This window comes from Protomyctophum parallelum (assembly GCF_964188405.1).
Source record: "Protomyctophum parallelum genome assembly, chromosome: 1".
Taxonomy (NCBI): domain Eukaryota; kingdom Metazoa; phylum Chordata; class Actinopteri; order Myctophiformes; family Myctophidae; genus Protomyctophum; species Protomyctophum parallelum.
This window is the reverse complement of record NC_139697.1, coordinates 65,737,399-65,759,360: the sequence shown is the minus strand read 5'-3', so window position 1 is coordinate 65,759,360 and position 21,962 is coordinate 65,737,399. Positions and strand designations below refer to the sequence as shown.

Below are 21,962 nucleotides of genomic sequence, written 5' to 3'. Positions count from 1 at the left end.
CCCTAGACTCGCAGTGGACCAGGGCTACAGGACCTTAGGCAGTGGCACTGCAAAATCACAGCAAGCGACCGGGGGGTCTTTCACGACATTAAATTATTTAAATAAATCCCGTAAAATGTATGGTCTTCGTTTATTTCAATGCTACAAAAATAGTAACCCAGTAATCTATTATTATTATTCATTTAATTTGATCTGTTAGGACCTTAACGACGCACTCGCGTTACGTAGTACTAGTCTAGCGTGAATCAAAATGGCGATATTTCAAAAAAAGAGGTCGGAGCTGCGATTCATGGAATAATTAAATCAAGAAATGGATATCTACCTCGATAAATTAGCTCGAAAAAATAATCCTAACAGTGGATGCTTTTAATATATAATTTCCTGCGAAAAACCGGAAAGATTATAGCGTTAGATCAACTTGTACACAGGTAAGAACAATAACATTGGCTAAGTTATTAGCTTTGCAGGCTAAGGTAGTTCACAACCAAGCTAACTGGCTAGCTACACCAATGAAAAGTAGTATGCTTTGAATAACAATCCTATACTATGAAATAAGTGATGCGTGCGTTTCTAACATTGCATTTAGTTTAATATAAACACAAAATGCAACGTGAACATGCATGCACCGCTGTGATAAACCAGCATTGAATGAGACTGCTGTTTACATAGGTCGATCTGTGATGACTGTATGTAATCATAACAGTAAATAAAGTTTGATATAGCGCCATACACACTTTATAAAGATAATTATATTTATAAAAACAGGAAAAGGTAATACTACATCTCTAATAAAATTACAATAATTACAGAGATTACTTGCTTAGATACTATATAGATGTGCTTACAAAAATACACCTTAAGGTGATTGTTCTCCTCGGACACGCATAGGATCTTTAATGGTAAACGGTGATCTTTTACCCTCATAACTTGCAACGGTTGTCTGAGGACCTCATCACCTCAAGCTGTGCTGTGGCTTTAGGGAAGAGTAGTTCAGAAATGTACTGTTGAGAGTTGCTGGTATGACAGGGAGCCAGGAATCTAGTTTAAATGAACTGTGACAAGTATGCTCAACTTCTCAATGGGCTTAAGCACAGTGTTTCTAATAAGGTCTAAATTACAATAATAGCCTAACTGCCAGTATTATGTGATTGTAATTTTGGGAGGGATCTGGCCTATGGTGTTCATTGGGTTGTGTGTTTCAACAGCCATGGCAGAGGAGCGGCGGCAGAACAAGTGCTCCGTAGTCCTGCCTACAGAATCCATGAAGGCAATTGCTGAGTCTATTGGAGTGGGGCAGATGCAGGAGGAAAGCTCTGCAGCCCTAAGTGAAGAGGCCAGCTTCAGAATAAAGGAAATATTTCAGGTAAGGGTCAGTGGATTCTGGCAGGTAAATGTTTGTGAATCTGTTTTGAATTTTATAGTGCATTTGTTGACAAATTACGGTAAGCAATCCCATCCCTTGGAAATGTAGTATATTTTCTCCCTGTCTACAGGATGCTCTGAAGTTTATGCACCATGGAAAGAGACGTAAATTGACAACCAATGACATTGACAATGCTCTGAAACTGAGAAATGTGGAGGTGAGTGCCTTTGCCATTTGAACTCCTAAATACGTTTGATTCCGATTGTACTTTTGCAATTGTACTTCATGGATGGCATCTATTGAAAATAAGTGCACATGGTGAATCCTCCAAAAATATATATATTTGTATTATTGCACTGTGCAATAAATACTTTCAGGGCTGTCCTGGCCTTTGTTTATGAAATAATTAAATGAGGCATTTGTCCAGTTCCCAAATAAGTGTCTTATTTTAATAACTCCAACTATTTCTATAGCCCCTTTATGGGTTCCAGTCCCAGGAGTTCATTCCCTTTCGCTTTGCAAGTGGTGGTGGAAGGGAGCTTCATTTCTATGAGGAAAAGGAAGTGGACCTCAGTGACATCATCAACACGCCCCTCCCCAGAGTTCCACTAGACGTTTCTCTTAAAGGTAATACATTAAATAATGTTGCATGTCATCAGTTATATTCCTTATTCTGCTTTTCAATGTGTGTAGTCTGAACTAAAACATCCCATCTATTTTCGTTTTAATGTGCAGCACATTGGTTAAGTATTGAGGGTGTGCAGCCTGCTATTCCAGAAAATCCACCTCCAGGTGAGAGCTCAGCCTGCTTTGTATTTTAACCTATCAGAAAAAACACAGTAAAATGTTAATGCAAAATCAAACATGCTTCTATTAAATGGATTAAAATATAAATACTCTCTCAATTACTCTTATTTGTAGCACCAAAAGAGCAGCAAAAGGCTGAGTCTACAGAACCCCTGAAAGTTGCCAAGCCAGGTCAGGAGGATGAAGGACCCCTTCAAAACAAGGGACAGGGGGCAACCTCTGCAGAGGGCAAAGGTAAGCATCTTATATTTTATAGCACAGTACATTGCAATCGCCCACAAGAGAGTTATTTCCAAATCCCCTTAATCTCTATCTTTCAGGAAAAGACAAGATGAGGATGAAGCCACGCAGCACTCATGAACTATCTGTGGAACAGCAGCTCTACTACAAGGAAATCACAGAGGCCTGTGTTGGCTCATGTGAAGCCAAAAGGGCTGTAAGTTGTGCCTCCCATATTATAGGATCCGTAAGGCTTAATTATAGCTTGTCACATGACAAAACCATGTATTTTTGTCGAGTATAAATTAAGCCATATGCTGTGTTCACACTAGCAGCGTAAAAAATGTAGTCAACTACACTGTCGGCAAGTTGTCAACAACGAGCTTGTTGCTCATCATATTGACGTCATCAAGCGGGCGTCTGTGGGAATGAAGACATTTTTAAAGGCTAAGTTGGGTTAAAAAGTACTGGGAAGTGGCTCGGGGAAAGGATTTGTTCTTCCCTAAGCAGGAACAATAAGCAGGAATTGCGTGGAGAGAGAAGGGGAGTGGAAAAAATAACAAACAAAATCTTCACTGCATGATTGGAGCGCTGAAAGAAGCCAGCTCACCTTTTTAATGTAACTTTTGTAGCTCGTCACACACTGACATGTTTCAGGTCTCAGTTTGTATCTTCATGTTGCTGGTTTACACGAAAATGACCTAGCCTGTCGATTTGTCGCTGCTAGTGTGAATGCAGCATAACAAATATAATAATAATAATAATATAATTACTGACTGTTATCACATTGGTTTGTCAAGTAGTGTACAGTTACAAATTGGCTTGGCCAATCCTGAAAAGGTTGATATTGCCCCTTCCAAAGCTTACTTTGAATTATTACACATGTAAAAAAAGAAAAAGAGAGAGTAAACCGTGTGTTTTCTTTTGTCTTTCTCAGGAGGCTTTGCAGAGTATTGCCACAGACCCTGGGCTGTATCAGATGCTACCACGGTTCAGCACATTCATCTCTGAGGGGGTGAGCATCAATTATCTATTCCCATTCCTTCAACATCTGTGTAACAGTTTGACTTCACAGACACATTGATAGCAGTTACAGTACCCAGGCATCTTGCTGTTGATGGTACTAACTTAATGCTCTTTTTGAAGGTGCGCGTAAATGTGGTACAAAACAATCTGGCTCTGCTGATTTACCTAATGAGAATGGTAAAAGCTCTAATGGACAACCCCACACTATACCTGGAGAAATATGTAAGCATTTGACACAACGACACAAAATTCATTTTTTACACTAGAGAGAAAAATTATTTCAACAATATTGTGTTTTTTCCTCCCCCTCTATGACTTTTGTGTAGTTACATGAGCTGATTCCAGCTGTGGTGACGTGTATTGTGAGTAAGCAGCTGTGTTTGAGGCCTGATGTTGACAATCACTGGGCACTAAGGGACTTTGCTGCTCGCCTCATGGCCCAAAGTTGTAAAACCTTCAGTACCACGACCAACAACATCCAGTCGCGCATTACCAAGACCTTTACTAAGGTGTGTTTTGATTTTTCATGTTACAGTACAGACTAAGCATACTATAGCTATAAATAATAGTGCACTAGTTTTTACAAACAAGCTTGTACTATTCTCTAACTATCTGTTGCTGTTCACCTTCAGAGTTGGTTGGATGAAAAAACCCAGTGGACAACACGTTACGGCTGCATAGCAGGACTTTCTGAACTTGGATCTGATGTGAGTGTGATTCTTATTTTGTTATTTTGTTTTATTTTATTGTCTTTCTTGTGTTGTCATTAACATCTGACTTCATCTTCTGTAGGTGATTAAGACATTGATTCTTCCCCGGCTTGCTGTAGAGGGTGCTCGCATCAAAGCAGTGATGGAAGGACCAGTGGTGTCTAATATTGATAAGATAGGAGCTGACCATGTTCAAAGCCTCTTATTGGTAAAACTAAAAGTTCCATGACTTTAAAGACATTTTATTGTATGAATTGATTAAGTTGTAATATTATATCACACACACAAACGCAAATTGAATGATGAGACTTTGTTTGCATCTTCTAAAATTGCTTATATTCGATATTCTAAAACAAAACTGGTTCTTTTTTTTTAATTTTCCCTCAAGAAACATTGTGCCAGTGTTATTGCCAAGACCCGACCTTTACCGGATAATGGTGAGCAGTACCGGGCAGACTACGGTTACCTAGGACCCATGCTTTGTTCCCATGTGGTGAAGGCCAGGACGCAAGCTGCATTACAAGCTCACCAAGTCAATAGAACCACCTTAACAATCACACAGGTACCTGAATCCCTCAAAGCTTCATGAAAGAAAAGGGATTGTTACATTGTTAGTGTGGGAATAACTCATTGTAAATGTAACACTCTCTTGTTGTATATCCATACCGTTAGCTCATTAATGGTACACTAAACTGTTGTTCACGTGAACCAGTTCAAACTTGTCTGTTTTTTTTCTGTTTTTTTCAGCCTCGTCCCACTCTCACAATGTCACAGAGTGGGTTGAGTGGATCTTCAGGGTCTCGCACTCCTAGCATCATTAAAGTTCCCACCTCCCTCACCCTCATGTCTCCTCGCCCAGGGACACCATCTCAGCCTTCTCCCCCTGCAACAAAATACATTGTCATGGCAACAAGTGCAGGAGCTTCCTCAACTCAGCAGGTACATTGAGATGCAGCCATTACTCAAGGAAATGGTCACCACCACTGGATATAGTGAAGTTGGCAAAAATAATTAAATATTTGGTTTGGTGCTAGACATTTGGCATGCTGCAGCTAGAGACTTGACACCATTAAGGATGTAGGTATTATACGGTATGGTACATTATGTAATGTGTATTACTCGTGTTACAAATATCGCATTAGCCCACTGGATGCAGTAGTTTCAGTCCAATCCAGTACATGATATCACTGACACCTGTAAGTCATCATAACTAAAGTTTAGTAAGTACCATCTTATGAAACCAATTATACACACAATGTTACATAAGGAGAGGCATTCTATAAAATCAGCACTAAAAAAAAAAGCTAAAATAAACCCAACTCTAGTCTTAAAACATGGTTTAATATCTGTTTTATTTGTACTCTCTCAGGTTATCACCCTCAGCTCTTCCCAGTCAGGCTCCCCAGTCACAAGCACTGTTCAAAGTGCCACTTCCACTTTGCAACCACTGGTAAAACTGGAGCCGGGAGGGGGGCCTGGTTTATCGGGGTCCCGGCCTCTCCAGAAGTACATAGTGGTGTCTCTACCCACTTCTGCCTCCTCATCCTTGGAGAGTAAGAGCTCCATGCTTCCCACCTCCATATCTTCATTAGAAGCAGGAATGAAGATGGAGCGCTCAGAATCTCCTGGAGCCAGCACGCAGTCCCCTCATTGAGACAGTCCAGTGCCACAGAGAAATTTTACCTTACTGGAGCTGCTCCCACATAAACTTTCTGAAAGCAAACACCATATGACTGAGAAAGCATGGATGTTACCAGATATTGTATATATGTTCATGCCTAATGAAAACGGGGAGGTTAATCTGTGGCATTTGTAATGGTTCAAGTGATATTCTAACTGATTTTGTTTTCTTTTTTTTTTACTCCAAAATAAATCAGATTTTGTAAGGATCTCTGTGTGAACATACAATTTACAATGTTATGTTAATTGGGCATAATAGTATAGAATTGTGTTTAATTCGAGGCATGTGGCTCCTTTATAAAAGAGAAAGTAGTGGGCTGAACGCTTTATTATAATTTGCCATGAGAACCCATATTTTGAAAATCACACCGGAAGTTAAGGTAAGAGCTGTGGGTAGTTGCGTTCGCGTATCTAGAATCTAGATTGTAAACTGCGCGTGCAACGACTGGCAATATTGTGGGAATATATATATATTTGTTGTAGACAATATGAATTTCAGAGTACGTGCTGCAACAAAAGATGACTGCAAGCATATAGAAAGGATGATAATGGTAAGGCCAGCTTACCTAAACCATACTGTCTACACAGCATGTTCACTTGTTTCGTTCCACTTTTAAAATGTTTCATAAATAATGTCTGTTAATTGCAGGAGTTGGCCGTTTATGAGAAAATGCCCGAACAAGTGAAGATATCTTATAAAGGTAATTTTGTCTTGCGACCATGAACGGGACGCTACAGAGACAGATCCTGCGCTTTATAGACTAACTAAAAGAAGAGTCGAATGTGATTGTTGAAGCATGACCGAAGTCCTTGCGGTGGTCGAATGAACGATTTGCTAGCTTCACATGTTGGTCGCTTGACGATAATTAAACACCGAGTCAACCAATAAACAATACAAATCAATCAATCAATATTCCAAATAGCTGCTACCAAATAGCCTATGGTGAAATCTGTGCATTGATATAAAGTTGATGAATTGCATAATTTATATTGGGCATGGGGGGGAGCATGGTTCATGTCATGGGTAGATCTTGTAATGTCGAGAGATAGCCTAATATAAGGTACTTACCCTGACTGTTAGAGGTATTTACCTCTAACATTTGGGGCATCAAGGTAAACACCTTATATTTTGCATTTATATGCTGTGTGTTCGAAGCTCTAAGGGGGCAGCTGCAGTGCCGTTCTCCCCCCAGGGAATTGAAATTGTCAAAATTGATCAAATATCAGATTCTAAATCAAGCCATAACGTGGAGTTTCAATAGACATGATTTCTTATTAGCCCGTTAGCAACTTCAGTAAGCTTCAATAAAATAGGCCTATAAGTCATTCAGTATTTGCTTTGTTTGCTGTAGCAGGCTATGTTACCTTGTCACTAATTTACAACTGCTCAATTAGATAGAGATAGAGAACTTGTATGCAATTGAAAACTTTGGCCTAAGGGTGGCACTAGAGGAAAAGCCGTGTTTCATTGCAATCTGCCCATAGACTTTTGCAAATTTGCGTGTGCAGATGTGAATTGGAAATTGTGGCTTAATGGTGGCACTAGTAGACATATCCTTTTGGTCAGGTGTCACCAAAATCTGTAAGGTTCATGAAGGTGAACGGGGAATCATTTGACAACCCAGTCAGTAGATTTTTTCCCCTTTAAGGATCTTCTCTGGTACCTTGCATTATTGTAGCTGCTTGAGGTGGTACAGGCATTGCGTCACTTTCTTTGTCACATCCTCTGGGTGCATTCTCCAAGACAGGTTTTTGTACTGTTTACCACTGGTTCCCCGAATCCCCGTTGATGAGGGGTGTGTAAGACGTAGACCTCTGCTTACAGAAGTCCATGATCATCTCGTCTTTCTGATGTTTGGAAAGAGGCAGTTGTCCTGGCACCACTGCAATAGGCCTGCCACCTCATCCACAAATTTGATTTGACTATTTATCCTTGGTTAAATAGACCCTAAGATGAGTTATTGACTGTTATTGACTGTGTTGACAGTTCTGTGAGAGTTTTTAAAGAGGAAACTAATTCATGTGATTGTCTTTTTGCTATGCCTTAGAATTGGAGCGTGATGGGTTTGGGCCAAATCCCTTCTTTGAATGCCTTGTCGCTGAAGTAACTGAGGACCTCAAGTCCAAAGAAGGTAAAATGTGATTCTGGAATATTATGGAACAAATGTTTTCAAGTCTACCCATTTTTATCAGTACATGGAGATGTTTGGAAGATTCAGTGGGACAGACCTTTTAGTTTAGGGATGAGGAAGTGGCAGCTGGCAGGCCACATCTTGCCCTCATACAAACTCTTTCCGTGCCGCACATGCGCACAACATAGTTGTGTTCTATGCCCAGCCCCCTCTGCACTCGAAACACCATAGAAACACGAGGCGCTTGCAGAATCCTAACTGTGGGGCACCGAAGACTTTTCATTGAGGTCCAAATATCGCCTAATTGACAATCCACGCGCGGATGGAGAAAAGATTCAGAGAAATACGTTGATAAAGATAGTGGTTATAACAGGAGTGAATGGAGGGGACATTTTTGGATTGCCCACCATTGCGAAATTAAATCGTCTCCTACGGAAACAACACCGGCCTATGGTTAGTAATAATCGAGGGTCGTCTGTACTAAAGAAAGGACAAAAAGTTGTGAAAGTCGTCAAGGGCACAGATTGACACTTTAAAATAAGTTGTGAAAGGCGTCATGGGCACGGAAAGAGTAGAGTAAACCCCCATATCAGTCTGTCAAATATGTAGTTTGACTCTCTCACCAACTGCAAATAATTAATAATTAATCCCTGCTGACACTTTATTGTTTCTTTATGACATAGGATACACAATCGTCGGGTATGCCCTTTACTTTTACTCTTACAGTACATGGAAGGGACCTTCAGTGTTCATGGAAGACCTCTATGTGATGCCTGATTTCCGAGGTAAACGTTATTTTAGCAGTATTTCCCCTCATCATAGTTTTGTGGTTGACAGTCTACTTCACATTCTAAAGTTGAAAAGAATATGTTGACTCTAGATGACATGTTTCCCCCTGTTGTAAATAACATTATTAAACAACTATTAAAAGTCGTTTCAACTTTATGTTCATGTTTTCTTTTTCTGTAACAGGTAATGGCATTGGCAAGGGTTTAATGAGCAAAGTAGCACAGGTGAGTCACAAGCTCTTGTTAATACTTTTCATTGGCTAAATAATTATACAACCCACTGACAGACCTAAACACTTTAACTTAATTATTTTAAATAGCAACCTCACAATGCGTTGCATCACGACACACTGTGAGCATGTATGTATATAATCCATAGATTCCCCCCCCCCCCCCCTACTTTTGCATTGTATGACAAAGTAGAGAATGAATTTACAAAAAACACAAGTTGAAATATGGAGATGCAAGTCTTCTGCCTGACAGCAATGTTAATATTATGTATAATTTTCTTTACTTAGGTGGGTAAAGAGAAACGGTGTGTGAGGCTACAGTTATCAGTCTTAGATTGGAACACTCCATCTTTAGACTTCTATGTTGCAAAGGGAGCTCAGGACCTGACTGCCAGTGAAGGTTGGCACTTTCTTCGTTTTGACGGAGATGCTCTGGACAGATTAGCAAACGAAGCTCCAAAAGATTAGAAGGTTTACTGCTTTTATCTTACATGTCCAATATACCATAAGCCTGAATAATGCATTCAAACAATTGGATTAACCAAAGGGCCTGTGCATAATGTAATAGTCTATTTATTACATGATGCAGATTCTTTAATTCCTTCAGTGTTTGAAGTAACTTATTTGTCATTTAAGGTCCTTGCAGACTGTTATTTTATTTCACTTTTCTTTTGCAACCAGCTGTAAGGACAAACTTATTAACATCTGTGACACTGGTCACCTTGATGGTATTGACAGTCAAAGTTTACATCTAGCAGTTACAATGTGAAGTATGTACAATGAGTGATAGTAAGATTTTTGCTGACTAGCACACATTAATTCATGTAACTGTGATTGGTTTGAAAATAGACAGGCAGTCAGGCACCAAAATCAAAGTGACAAATATTTTATTTTACATACATACGTTTTCAAACAGTCATTAAATATAAATAAATGGATTGCATAGTTAATGATTAATATTTATCTTGTCAAAAATATCCGTCAGTGATTAGCTAAGAATTTTCAATAGATCCTTGACAAAAGTAGCTGAAATGCAAGATTTAAAAAGCAGTGTTTTCTTTCAACATAAACATTTGTTGTATGTTCATGTTGTCACTGTTATAATTATATTTTACACCATTGATTAAAGTGTTCAAATTGTTTCTTGAATATGTTGTTGATTAATCAATAATGTGCTGTATACACTGAATTGTAGTCATTAAAAAAAGTTTAAAAACAAGTGATTCAGATCACACAAAATATAGTATAAAATGCATGAAAATACAAAAGAATACTTATGACCTATCTGAAATGCATGTTGCCTTCAACCCTTCGACAGTATTATGGATAATCGTATTTTGTTTCTTATAGCATAATATAATGTATTTGATTATTACGAGAAATACATTTTCAGAATTCCACCAGATACGGTGCAGAAGAATCCAGGGGAATATAACTATTTATTTTCTTTTTTAATCATCAATTATCAAATTCATGTGTAGAACATTGCTCTCTTATTTAGAAAATCAATCAAATATAATACAAAGATTATTTATTTTATAAATGCATTTTGCCCCCAATCTTGTGCTATTTAATTTTAATTTATTTTCTCATCTTTTTGCTAATTATTTTCTCATCCCTTGCAGTAAAAGTGTTCACAAATTTTCCATTTAGGTATATCGCCCCTACAAAGTGCAAGAACAAATAATTCCTGAACTTCAATGTTCTCTTAGAAAATTACCTAATCTTAACCCAACCCTTACCTTGCATAACCCACTTAGAAATACGGTAATACTGGAAAGCTCGCCTCAAACACAGTCACAGCCGGCAGAATTACTTTGCCTGGTATTCCTAAACGTAACCGAAGTAAATTATGCTTAAATGCTTAATTGTAACCTTAACCTCAGTAAAATCATGGTGCCAAAACCTAACCATATTCCTAAACTTAACCTCAGTAAAACTATGTCTAACCCTAAACTTATTTCTAACATTATTCTCAGTAAAACAAAAAGAACCACCCCACCGAGCGGTCAGCGTGAGGTTGGCGGGAAAAAAACGAGGGAAAGCGTGTTTTAAGGCGAGCATTCCGGATACCCTTGAGACATTTCTTCCATAGTAGTTACAGAGACTACAGGCTGAGTTGTTGTTCCTCTTAGACATAGGCATTTCTTCCATAGTGGCTGGGTACAGAGAATACAGACTGAGTTGGCACAGCAGAGTGCACAATTCCTCTTGTTGGTGGTTGGTAAGGATACGGTCTAAAGCAGAGCATTTGTACCATTCAGGGGGGGGGGGGGGGGGGGGGGGTAGAAGAAGTACAACAGTTAATAAATAGATTATTTATATATACATGCGTGTGTGTGTGTGTGTGTGACTGTCTGATTCAGAGTAAACAATGTAGAATAGATACTCACATTTTCTCAGTAGATGTGCCCAGTTGACAACCACACATCAGACATGAACCGCCACAAAGCGCAAGCGTAGCTGAAGCCCAGCCTATATACAGGCCCTCGCCAATCTCATACCTGCAATATGATTGAAAGAATATGTCAGGGTGCGATCAGAGGACCCAAAAGCAGTACGACCAAAAGGCAAGATTCAAAGTTCAGGATGTTTATTAAATTATAAACTTAAACTTCCCATAAAATGGGGCAGGCAAAACAAGGACACAGTAAACACGCTGACATGGAATGACGAACTGACAAGGGACTGAACAAACTGGGGTATATAAATAGACAAAGACTAACTAGACACAGGTGAACTCAAAATACAATCAAACACAGGATAGGCTAACAGGACAAAGAGGACACAGGTGAAAACACTGATACGTCACAAGGTAGGTGAGACAAGGTAGGGAACAGCAACTAGGCAGACAGGAAACACTAGGGACCATACTACAAAATAAGATACACAAAACCAACCGGGTAACAGAAAACCAAACAGAACAAGACATGGCAAAATACTGAACATAAAACAACCACATAACCATTAAGGTCAAGCCACATATTAGTCCAGTGGTTTGGACCTAAGTCAATGCTCAAATACAAAGGCAGAGGAGCGAGGCGTGACAGAATATGCAATCAACATACTGCACATACTATGAAAATGTATACATTAATCACTTAAAGAAAAGCTGGTTCAGTTTGACTTGACTTACTTTGTCCCTGGATAGAATTCATCAAAGAACTCCTGTGTTATGTTGGCTGCATACCAAGACACAGCAATCATTGTGCATAGTCCTGCAGCATAAAGCAAACACATTAATAATACTAGTCCATACCCATTTGGGGATCAATAGCCGTTTGGCGATATGACGATATTCATTCTTTCTTTTGCTGAATGCAGCATGCATTGTGAGTACATTTCGGTGAATAGCGTCCAGGCTCTGTCCCCTTATCATCTTTCCTCTGTCAGTAAAACCTACTTGAGTAAGTTAATAGATACATTAACCTACTTACACATTTTGGCACCAATTCCATCAAATTTTGACAGGTGTCCCATGAGGCATTCCCGTTATGCTAAGCCAATCACATCTGCTTTTTTGTTAATATTAATTATTTTAAATACTTATATTAAATGGTGCATTTACATAGTGCTTTTATCAAAGCACTTGCCTTTACATAGATTTAAGCAATATTGCTTATTGCTGCAATGCACGACCCTCAAGTGTAATATTGCGATTGTACTACAGTTACCCTAAAAAAAAGTGGGAAATGGGAGAGGGGAGTTGCACCACTCAGTTCACACGGGTGTGATTTTTATGTTTTGATTAGTTTATGCTTGTCTAAGCACGGCTAGATGACTACTTCAACCAATCAGATTGCTTTCTCGAAACGACCTGTTGTATAATCAACCATTCACATCAGCAGGTGCAACCTGCACATCAGAAGCAATTAGGGGTTTAGGGTCTTGCCCAAGGACACTTCAACACTAACTCTGGGGGAGCCCTGGATCGAACTGCGAAACTACTGTTCCCATCCGGCCACTCTACCCCTGAACCACTGCTGCCCATATATTATGTAACTCAATGAAGTGCTGTTTATCCCATTAATTCCAAGTTTCCATTGTAGTTTAAAATGAATTCCTTTCTGAGGATTACATGGTCACTTTATTATCTAATATTATGAATTTACCCTGTAGGACGAAGAACACTCCTCCAATTCCAGCCACCCTCCGCTTCATGATGTAGTTCTCCCCTCCTATCTTGGAACACTGCATTCCTATGAGAGTAGCTGCAATGCCAAACGTTCCAAACACAATCGATGCAATCATCAGTGCACGGGAAGCCTGTATATACCCTGGGAGCAGGAAACATGAATGAATACAATTAAAAACAATGTATAAACAATGATATAGATCAAATTTACGGAATAGTTGTTTTATATCTAGAATATCTCTTAGAATGTGCAACATGAGGAAAAGGCCAGCAAGCTCCAGTATAACAAACAATATTGTAATGGATCCATACTGTAATGGATCCATATCTGATCAGATTCTCATACCTTTTTTCAAGTTTTTTGTGTTATAGTTTTTAGATGTTGGAAATGGCTGTGACCTACAGTATATGGGGATCGAGTTCATCATGATCCTAGGAATCCAGGGAGACATTTTGATTGTATGACCAACGGTTCAAGGCCAAGTGGACTGGACTGGTATAGCCAGTGGCCAATTTGTAAAAATTGTCTTTCTTATAGTGCTCCCAGACAGTAGCGGAATGAAGCGGCAACATGCCGCCTAGAGCATGCGTCTCTTCCGGGTTTTTAAGCAGCTGGTGGATGAAAATTATGCTTGTGTGTGGCTGCAACTTGACGCGTCGGCAAAAAACTGAAACTTTTGCCGATGCGCCAAGTTGCAGCTGCGTGTGAGTGTCATTTCCACCCACCAGGCATCGTGCTGTCTAGGTGCACTGTTAGCCTACTGTCTGCCTGCATGACAAGTTTGATACTGATTCGTCCAGCGGGTTGTGAGTTTAACTAAAAACTAACTCACTCATTCACACATGGGTGTGTTAGTCTCAGGTGTGTCCAGAGCTGTGGGTCCTGCTGTGTACAGTATGTCAATGTGCATGCACATTGCCGCACCTCTAACCTACTCATTAGGATTTACAATATAAAACAGTATAAATATAGGCTAAAGATCCTTCTACCCATGTGGGTGAAAGGATGTTTATATTCTAAACTACAGATCCAGAGTCAATGTGAAGGCCATCATGATCAAAATAGTGCTTTTTATGTTTCGTTTGAGCACTTAAAAATGTACATCTAAAGCAGGTTTGGTTTAAACCAGAAGTGGACAACTATTTTTAAACATATTTAGCCTACAGTACCTATGTGTACCCCTGTAAAAGGAGAAGCATTTATTTTGAAAGTGACCAAACCCTAATGTTATCCTTGCTTGCATTTCCTAGTATCAACCGCAAGCTGTGAAACAGTTGTTAAAGTGGATTAGTAGCGGAAAGTTGAATTATGTCCTGCAGCTCCTGCAACGGTTATGTGAAATTGCCAAACATTATTAATAGTATTAATAACTAACGTATTACTAATGGGACCTGTTGTGCCATATATAGCCCTCTGTCAATACATGGGGGAATTGGGGAAATAAGGTCCAAATAAGAGCACATCATTTGATCACCATTTAAAGCTAATCTACACAGTCACACAGCCGCATTACATGGCGGAAATAGCACATTTTCAACTGAAATGCTCTTGATGCTCTCTTGACAAAAAATGTAAGATTTGTTTACTTTTGGTAGATCTGCTAATCTCGTTTCTGAACATTAACTCTATATATAGCCTGGTTCACATTATTGTTTTAGGAAAATGTGTGACACAATGACATCAGCAGCACTTCAGCTACATTGACTTATATACCCATCATATTCAGCTCTGTCAGGTTTATCTCTCCGAAATCATTCAGAATTCCCAATGCGACATTTTCTGTTACAGGCTACAAGTTACTGCATGAATGATCATGTCAAACTGGTTTTCAGTTGTAAATCGATTAACTTCTCTGATTGACACTTATACATTAGGCTTAATTCTTCTACTGCACCGCTTGGGCATTAGCCAATCCAATTACGGTAATTAATGTTTTATGACCAGTGCACCCTCACCTCAATATAGACCAAACCAGATGCCAATTAGGCTCCCGTACAACGAGTTTAAGGCGTCAATAACAACATAAACAATACAACTTGCAATGCAATCTGTTTTTACATGCAACTCTCTTCAAAGTGTTTTATAGTTTTATGATGTGTAGATTTAGCAGAATTTAGGTGAGGTGATATGCTTATCTTATCTAAGAGTATTTTATAATACCCATCTTCATATCTTGTATTGCCCAAATTCACTTGAGATTATAATAGATTATAGGACAGTAGAAATCTGATAGGGCGGTTTACAGGTAAGCTAAGGTGATGTTCATTGGCAACAACTGAGAGAGACAGGACACTTAAGGATAGCGCTTTTCATAGTGGAATTTGATTCGTTGAACTAAAGCATCAAATATGAGCTATACTGTACGTTTAACACTTGTTCTTGAAAACAATGACAATCTGTATCCTCTGTAAACATTCTTTCTTGACAAATGGCATACACAGAAGTTTTTATAAAGTTGTTGCAGTAACTTAAATAAAGCTGACTACACACCAAGGTGTATGGTCTGTTGGTCATTTCATCTAGTACATTTGCTAGAACCGTAAGAGTAATGGAAAAGGTTATCTCTTGGTGCACAAAGTCCTTAGTGAGTAGCTGAGTGACTGGATTGGACTTAAACCTCATCATTAGCCAAGTTATAAAAAAACAAAACAGTTATTCCTGTTGTAAGCCACATACCATTAAGGGCAAGCAAAGATGGAAAGTCACGGCAATTGCTAACCCCAGTGGAGTCAGTTGCGCAGGACATCCATAGGTTTTCATAGATGGTTGAGGTGGTGATAACGTTCCCATCCACTGAGGATTCTTTCCAATTATAATTCTGAAGGGCGACACTAACCATCACCCAGCCCAGAAACCCCAGGAATAGAGCAAAACCTTCCACTATCGCATTCATTATATCCTTGTTTGTTGCTTTTTTTATCCAGTGAGAGAAACAACCTAATGCAAGCACATTGATAAACGTTGCCTCCAAGCGCTCTTTGTCTACAAATGAGGGGATTTGTGTTGGTGGCGCGGTCTCAGGACCAATTCTCGGCAATCCATCTCACAAACCACTGTTGATGACACAGGAACTTGTGAAATCAATGACTAATTGTGAATGGGCCACTTGTCATTTTCCTTTTATTCTCCTATCTATTGAAACTTTTCAAAGACTGCTAAGTGTTTATCTAAGGGACAACAGAAAGGAGGTCCAATGTTCAAACCTGACAACTACGTCTATACACACTGGTTATTTGTTACCTTGTGATGTTTACTGAACACTGCATCAATAAAATCAAAGCAATTGAAGTAAGTCACGCTCACGTTCTGACTCTCCTTTAACAAGGCTCTTTAGGCTGATGTCTGTCTGTACTTTCACCACTGAATGTATAGCATAGATTACACACCATGGGCGGTCTTGCTTGTTATCTACTGGGTATACATAAAAGATTTATCTTCATTAGTCTATAAAGGTATGATATTGAGTTTGACTTACAGTATATCTTACTCAACATTACCTTCTCTTCCAAGCAAAGCCCATCTCCAAAAACCAATTATTTAATCCAAAATGGCTAATCAAGATAAAACCTACATGATTTTTACCAAAAACTTTATAGTGAGCTGCAGCTAAATTATAGGTGGTGCAAGTGTAAAAGTTGTTCTTTTTTAAGCCTTCAGATGGCGGGCCAGAACACAACCATGCTAATTCAGGTACTGGAAACAAGTGACAAACCACATTATATACAGTACAATAACCAGTAAGACGCCTGAGGGTGCACACCTGAGGCATGCACGCATCCGCCTGGGTGACAGCAGATTGCTGGGCGAGCAAATATCCGCCTGGTTGACAGCAGACTGCTGGCCGAGCACTGGCGCTTTGGCATGAGGGGTCAGATCAACATATGGAATGAATTTCCTTACTGGCCATATATGGAGCGTGTCTTGAGTGTACAGGATTTGATGAGGTCAGATCCAACATATAGAATGTCAGAACAGGTCAGCTCCATATATGGAGATCTAAGGGTTTGAGGTCAGATGTAGAGTTTCTGGCCAATATTGATGAGATCAGGGATCTCCATATATGGGCTTTATATTGATGACATTACCACGTGATGTCACGAGGCATGACCTGCCTGGGGTGACCAACTGACTGATGGGAAATGCACGATTTCATAGTGAATGCGACCTGCAGTCGCAATAACTACAGTATATTGCTATAAAAGTGTATAAATAGATGTAACTACTGATAGAAATGACAATTTCACTTGTTTATCCTGTATGAGTTCTCTCTCCTGATATTGTGCAGGCCAAAACATGCTTGTTTCCAACAACTGAGGCACAAATGGTCTCGTGAGTCAAGTGACTATAACCGTCAAACAGATCCTCCATCTACAGAGTTAGTGTCGAAGTGTCCTAATTGCTCCTGATGAGCAGCTTGCACGGTTTCCTCTGTCATCAGTGTATGAATGTGTGTGTGTGTGTGTGTGTGTGTGTGTGTGTGTGTGTGTGTGTGTTTGTGTGTGTGTGTGTGTGTGTGTGTGTGTGACTGTGTGTGTGTGTGTGTGTGTGTGTGTGTGTGTGTGTGTGTGTGTGTGTGTGTGTGTGTGTGTGTGTGTGTGTGTGTGTGACTGTGTGTGTGTGTGTGTGTGTGTGTGTGTGTGTGTGTGTGTGTGTGTGTGTGTGTGTGTGTGTGTGTGTGTGTGTGTGAGGTGTGTGTGTGTGTGTGTGTGTGTGTGTGTGTGTGTGTGTGTGTGTGTGTGTGTGTGTGTGTGTGTGTGTGTGTGTGTGTGTGTGTGAATGGGTGAATGTAATGCACAATCTATGAAGTGCCTTGGATAAGGCGCTATATAAATGCACCATTTATCATATACCATTTTCCTTAAAAAATGTGTGGGCTGAGACTATTTCTCACAACAAACAACATATATCATGAACACAGCATCCAATCATACCCAAATTGGACATTGCACATGAGTTTGTCATATTAGGACATATATTAGATTAGATATGACCGTATCAGATGAGAGTGACTTCTATAAAACATACCAGCACAATATGGCTGCACAATGATTCAAAGGTAATACAAAATTATGATTCTAGCTTTCACAATTCTATACTGTCCTGAAACTTAAAATTAATTCAAACATCAAACATATTTTGTCAGCTGTTGCATCTTGCCCTCATCTTCTGATTCATAACCAGAACACTGTACAACACATCTCCCCATCCTCTTATGGACGAACAATAAAATCACAGAGACAATTGACATACTGTTCTATTTGACCAGAGACATTACACCAAGAACCACAGTGAACAATGATTATATTCAAATGATTATAAAATCACATGTCCTTCATTATTAATACTGATAGCAATATTCATTTAAATCAGGATTATCATTTCAGTCATAATTATGCAGCCCTATACCAGTGTTACTTACCTGGGAGTGCAAAAAGTGATGGGAAATCACGACAATTATAGATCCCTGTTGAGTCATCAGCACAAGACATCCAGAGATTTTCATAGATTGTTGAGGTTGTAATCACACTGCCCTCCGTTGTGGATTCTTTCCAATACTGATCTTGTAATGATATACTAACCATTATCCAGCCTGCAAAACCTAGGAAAAGTGCTACAACCTCAATGATCCCATTCATCTCAAATGGAATATTCTATTAATTATTAGCAAACTAAATAGTGATTGCCTCTGCTCGGAGCTGTATGCTCGGCTTCTGTATCAGACATACATTTTATGAGTGTGAGAAGTGACTCTCAGATTTTTTTTCTCACGCACTCAACCGGGACTAATTGAAACATTGAATTTGTAGGCCGCAGCTTCATTATAAGTCTGCTATTCCCGCCCAAAAGTGGTGACCTTGCATGCACCAGCAAGCTACTGTGGCATTGTACAGTATAGTACGTAAGTACATATATACGTATATAATGCACTGTTTCTACTGTTGAATGGCATCGCATCACATTATACTAGATAAATACAGTAGTGTAGTGATGTTCTAATCACCTTGTCTGGAGACAGACCCTTATGGTGATGTAGGTCTACTCTAGTGTGTGTGTGTGTGTGTGTGTGTGTGTGTGTGTGTGTGTGTGTGTGTGTGTGTGTGTGTGTGTGTGTGTGTGTGTGTGTGTGTGTGTGTGTGTGTGTGTGTGTGTGTGTGTGTGTGTGTGTGTGTGTGTGTGTGTGTGTGTGTGTGTGTGCGTGCGTGCGTGCGTGCGCGTGTGTGTGTGTGTGTGTCTTGCTCTTTTTAAAGTTCACATTCCTGCATGTATCTGCAGGTGTAGAATTGGTAGCATATGGTTTTAGGAGGTCATTTTAAGGTCTGTCAGTAAATACTGAGCATTGGGCAAAGCAAATATCACAATTAGCTTGAAAAAAAAAACAGTGATTTATTGCAGATAGAAAGTGTCTATATTAGTAGTGGTTACACATTAACAAGTCGAAGTGAAACAAAGGATGCTTTATTTTGCTCTGTTTAAGCACATTCACCATTTGTGGGTATGGATTTAACAATGTTCTTTGTGAAACCTTTTGCTGAAAACATAAACTCTGTTTAAATTATTTTCAGAGTTGATGAATATGATTCCTTTATTGAAGTCACGTGATTCTTTTTTTTTTTTTTTTTTACAATATACTTACAACTCAGCAAGTTACAGAATAGTATTTGATCAAACGTGAATTCAGTATAGACAGCCGGTAAGAACGGTTCAAAGTTCTATCATGTACTTAAAGTATAAGACAAACATTCAGCTCTAACCCATAATCTTTTGTCTGTTAATATTTTATTTGCCCTGCCTTCTCACAGTCAATCAATATGTCTATTGTCGTTGTCCGCATTGACCTCGCTACTTAAAGGTAAAGTCAACCCCAAACTGAGGCAAGGTGTTACAGTTCAGCATGTATACCTCTATATTAATTAATAAAGTTGACTTCTGACAGTAGCTCCGACATGAAATCACTGCACCTACTTTTAATTCAGGCCTTTTTATATATCTATGGATAATTACATATTTTTTTAATACATAATTACATAATGTTTTTCATACTTTTTACATATCTATGGATAATTACATAATTTTAACCACAGAAAATAACCATTTAAAACATAATGAGGATCCACACTTTTTGACAACCAAGCAATGAAAAAAGGGGGCACGGTGGCACAGTTGGTAGTGCTGTCGCCTCACAGCTAGAAGGTCCTGGGTTCGATTCCCGCTCGGGGCACTGTGGGTGCTGGCGGTGCGTCATCAGTGCCCATACCCGAAGGCGGGGTTGGCGAAAGGGCCTTTCTGTGTGGAGTTTGCATGTTCTCCCCGTGTCCCCTAGGGTAGGTACCCTCACAAAAACATGCAGTAATCCTGGTCTCTAAACTGCCTCCCCCTGGCCAGCCGGGGCGCCTGATGGAGGGGAAAGGAACTGGTTGGAATAACGTGTTCCTTCCATGTGCTACGTCCAACCAGGGAAACTCCCCCCTGTCAGGTGTAAAGGAGCAACTTGGACACTCAAGCATGAAGGAAGCATGAGTTAAGTCCGTTGCTCTCCCCAGGTTGGCGGAGGGTGTGTAGAGCCCAGGATCACATTAGATGATAATGGGGTGAAAAATGGGTTACAAAATCGTGGGATAAAAAACAAAAAAAACAAAAAACAAGCAATGAAAATGTTCAACCAAGTGGAATGTCACGTTAACCACTACACCCTATTGAAAGAAATATTTATAAAAAACAAATCAAATTATTTTTGAAAACATATATATATACAGATATATTTTAGCCATCCTGTGTGGCACATTGAGATTGTAGATCTGCTCTTTTCGAATGTATTTATTTGCTAATAATGACATTCCCAAAATAAGGACACTATGGTTAAATGGTTTAACAGTATTTCACAGTTGTCTTAATTTACAATTTACATCCTTCCCAGTGTAATGTCCTCAGCTATGGATATGGATGATATGCTCCTGCTGCCTATCCCCTCCACTGTAACAAGATTGATACCAATTGCAAATCCCCTCCCCTGTGTAATTGCTAGATTTGATTGAAACTTAATGAGAATGCATCTCTTTACAGAGAAAAGTGTACTTTCTTTGTGTCACTCTTTGTTTAGTGTATGTTCTTTGTTTCATGATGGTCAGTTGGCCAGCTCAACATTGTGAGGCCACGTCATCTCTGTTCCTACGTCAAAGAGGCCGGCTTCTGAAGGTGGTCTGTATAGGGGCAGGTGTTACTTATACTGTACTGTACTGTATGTTCGGCAGTCTGCTCTGATTTTTGCCACACTTGCATGCTGAGCTGTCTGCCAAGCACCATTTCTACATACAGTAGATGATTTGATGTGGCCGACCCCAGTACATAGGCGGTTGTGCATGGTCCATTGTCAAATTTTTTTAAGATGATTTATTTTGGCTTTTATTGATAGTTATTAGTGAAGACAGACAGGAAAGTGAGAGGGAGAGAAGGGGAGAGACATGCAGCAAAGGTCGTCATGTACGGGACTCGAACACGCGACACGCTAGCTGTCAGGCCAGAGCCTGTATGTGGCATGCGCCTGGATCGGGTGCCCCGATAGGTCTTCACCTTTGATGCCATCTCCCGGGTCCCAGATATAGTGATGGATTTGTGAGGGCCAAACTGTCCCCCACTCCTGCTTCCAAGATGCTGCCAGCCATGCGTTAAGATGTCCTCAGGAATAGACCATAACCATCTGCTGTACCGCCTTATTGTAGGGATGGCGGGTCTTGACTCTTGAGTCATATTTCTGAGCTTTCTTTGCCGGGGAGAGGGTAGCAGCTTTTGTAAATACAGCTGTTTATTTCTATAAACAGCTTTTGTCCCCGCACGTCTCAAGATTTTCCTTTGACCACGGTAAGAGAATTCCGG

The 21,962-nt window shown here is 39.7% G+C and overlaps 3 protein-coding genes across 3 annotated transcripts; 2 read left to right on the top strand and 1 right to left on the bottom strand.

Moving 5' to 3' along the window:
- Nucleotides 1–262: 262 nt before the first annotated feature.
- taf6 (TAF6 RNA polymerase II, TATA box binding protein (TBP)-associated factor) lies at nucleotides 263–6,008 on the top strand. Its single transcript, XM_083765179.1, has 15 exons — nucleotides 263–428; nucleotides 1,206–1,363; nucleotides 1,494–1,580; nucleotides 1,837–1,990; nucleotides 2,099–2,155; nucleotides 2,285–2,404; nucleotides 2,491–2,606; nucleotides 3,327–3,404; nucleotides 3,536–3,637; nucleotides 3,742–3,924; nucleotides 4,048–4,122; nucleotides 4,208–4,333; nucleotides 4,514–4,687; nucleotides 4,873–5,064; nucleotides 5,495–6,008. The coding sequence occupies exons 2-15, from the start codon at nucleotides 1,208–1,210 to the stop codon at nucleotides 5,777–5,779; spliced, it is 1,905 nt and encodes a 634-aa protein (XP_083621305.1). The 5' UTR covers nucleotides 263–428; nucleotides 1,206–1,207; the 3' UTR covers nucleotides 5,780–6,008.
- A 200-nt stretch (nucleotides 6,009–6,208) lies between these two features.
- On the top strand, nucleotides 6,209–10,097 carry sat2b (spermidine/spermine N1-acetyltransferase family member 2b). The gene is made up of 6 exons (XM_083768439.1): nucleotides 6,209–6,356; nucleotides 6,455–6,506; nucleotides 7,854–7,937; nucleotides 8,621–8,722; nucleotides 8,910–8,950; nucleotides 9,244–10,097. The coding sequence occupies exons 1-6, from the start codon at nucleotides 6,294–6,296 to the stop codon at nucleotides 9,421–9,423; spliced, it is 522 nt and encodes a 173-aa protein (XP_083624565.1). The 5' UTR covers nucleotides 6,209–6,293; the 3' UTR covers nucleotides 9,424–10,097.
- Nucleotides 10,098–11,086: 989 nt separating this feature from the next.
- LOC310859696 (claudin-15-like) lies at nucleotides 11,087–16,033 on the bottom strand (the record flags this gene model as incomplete). The annotated part of the gene is made up of 5 exons (XM_083766382.1): nucleotides 15,768–16,033; nucleotides 13,068–13,232; nucleotides 12,092–12,173; nucleotides 11,349–11,459; nucleotides 11,087–11,192 (listed from the first exon to the last, which is right to left on the bottom strand). The coding sequence occupies exons 1-5, from the start codon at nucleotides 15,982–15,984 to the stop codon at nucleotides 11,087–11,089; spliced, it is 681 nt and encodes a 226-aa protein (XP_083622508.1). The 5' UTR covers nucleotides 15,985–16,033.
- Nucleotides 16,034–21,962: the final 5,929 nt, after the last annotated feature.

Bases quoted from the DNA above. Each gene is read 5' to 3' on its own strand.
- sat2b (XM_083768439.1), top strand. From the start codon at position 6,294: ATGAATTTCAGAGTACGTGCTGCAACAAAAGATGACTGCAAGCATATA. The intron at 7,938-8,620 runs GTAAAATGTGAT...TTTATGACATAG, and splicing joins GGACCTCAAGTCCAAAGAAG to GATACACAATCGTCGGGTAT. The intron at 8,723-8,909 runs GTAAACGTTATT...TTTCTGTAACAG, and splicing joins TGTGATGCCTGATTTCCGAG to GTAATGGCATTGGCAAGGGT.
- taf6 (XM_083765179.1), top strand. From the start codon at position 1,208: ATGGCAGAGGAGCGGCGGCAGAACAAGTGCTCCGTAGTCCTGCCTACA. The intron at 1,364-1,493 runs GTAAGGGTCAGT...CCCTGTCTACAG, and splicing joins GAATAAAGGAAATATTTCAG to GATGCTCTGAAGTTTATGCA. The intron at 3,405-3,535 runs GTGAGCATCAAT...CTCTTTTTGAAG, and splicing joins GCACATTCATCTCTGAGGGG to GTGCGCGTAAATGTGGTACA.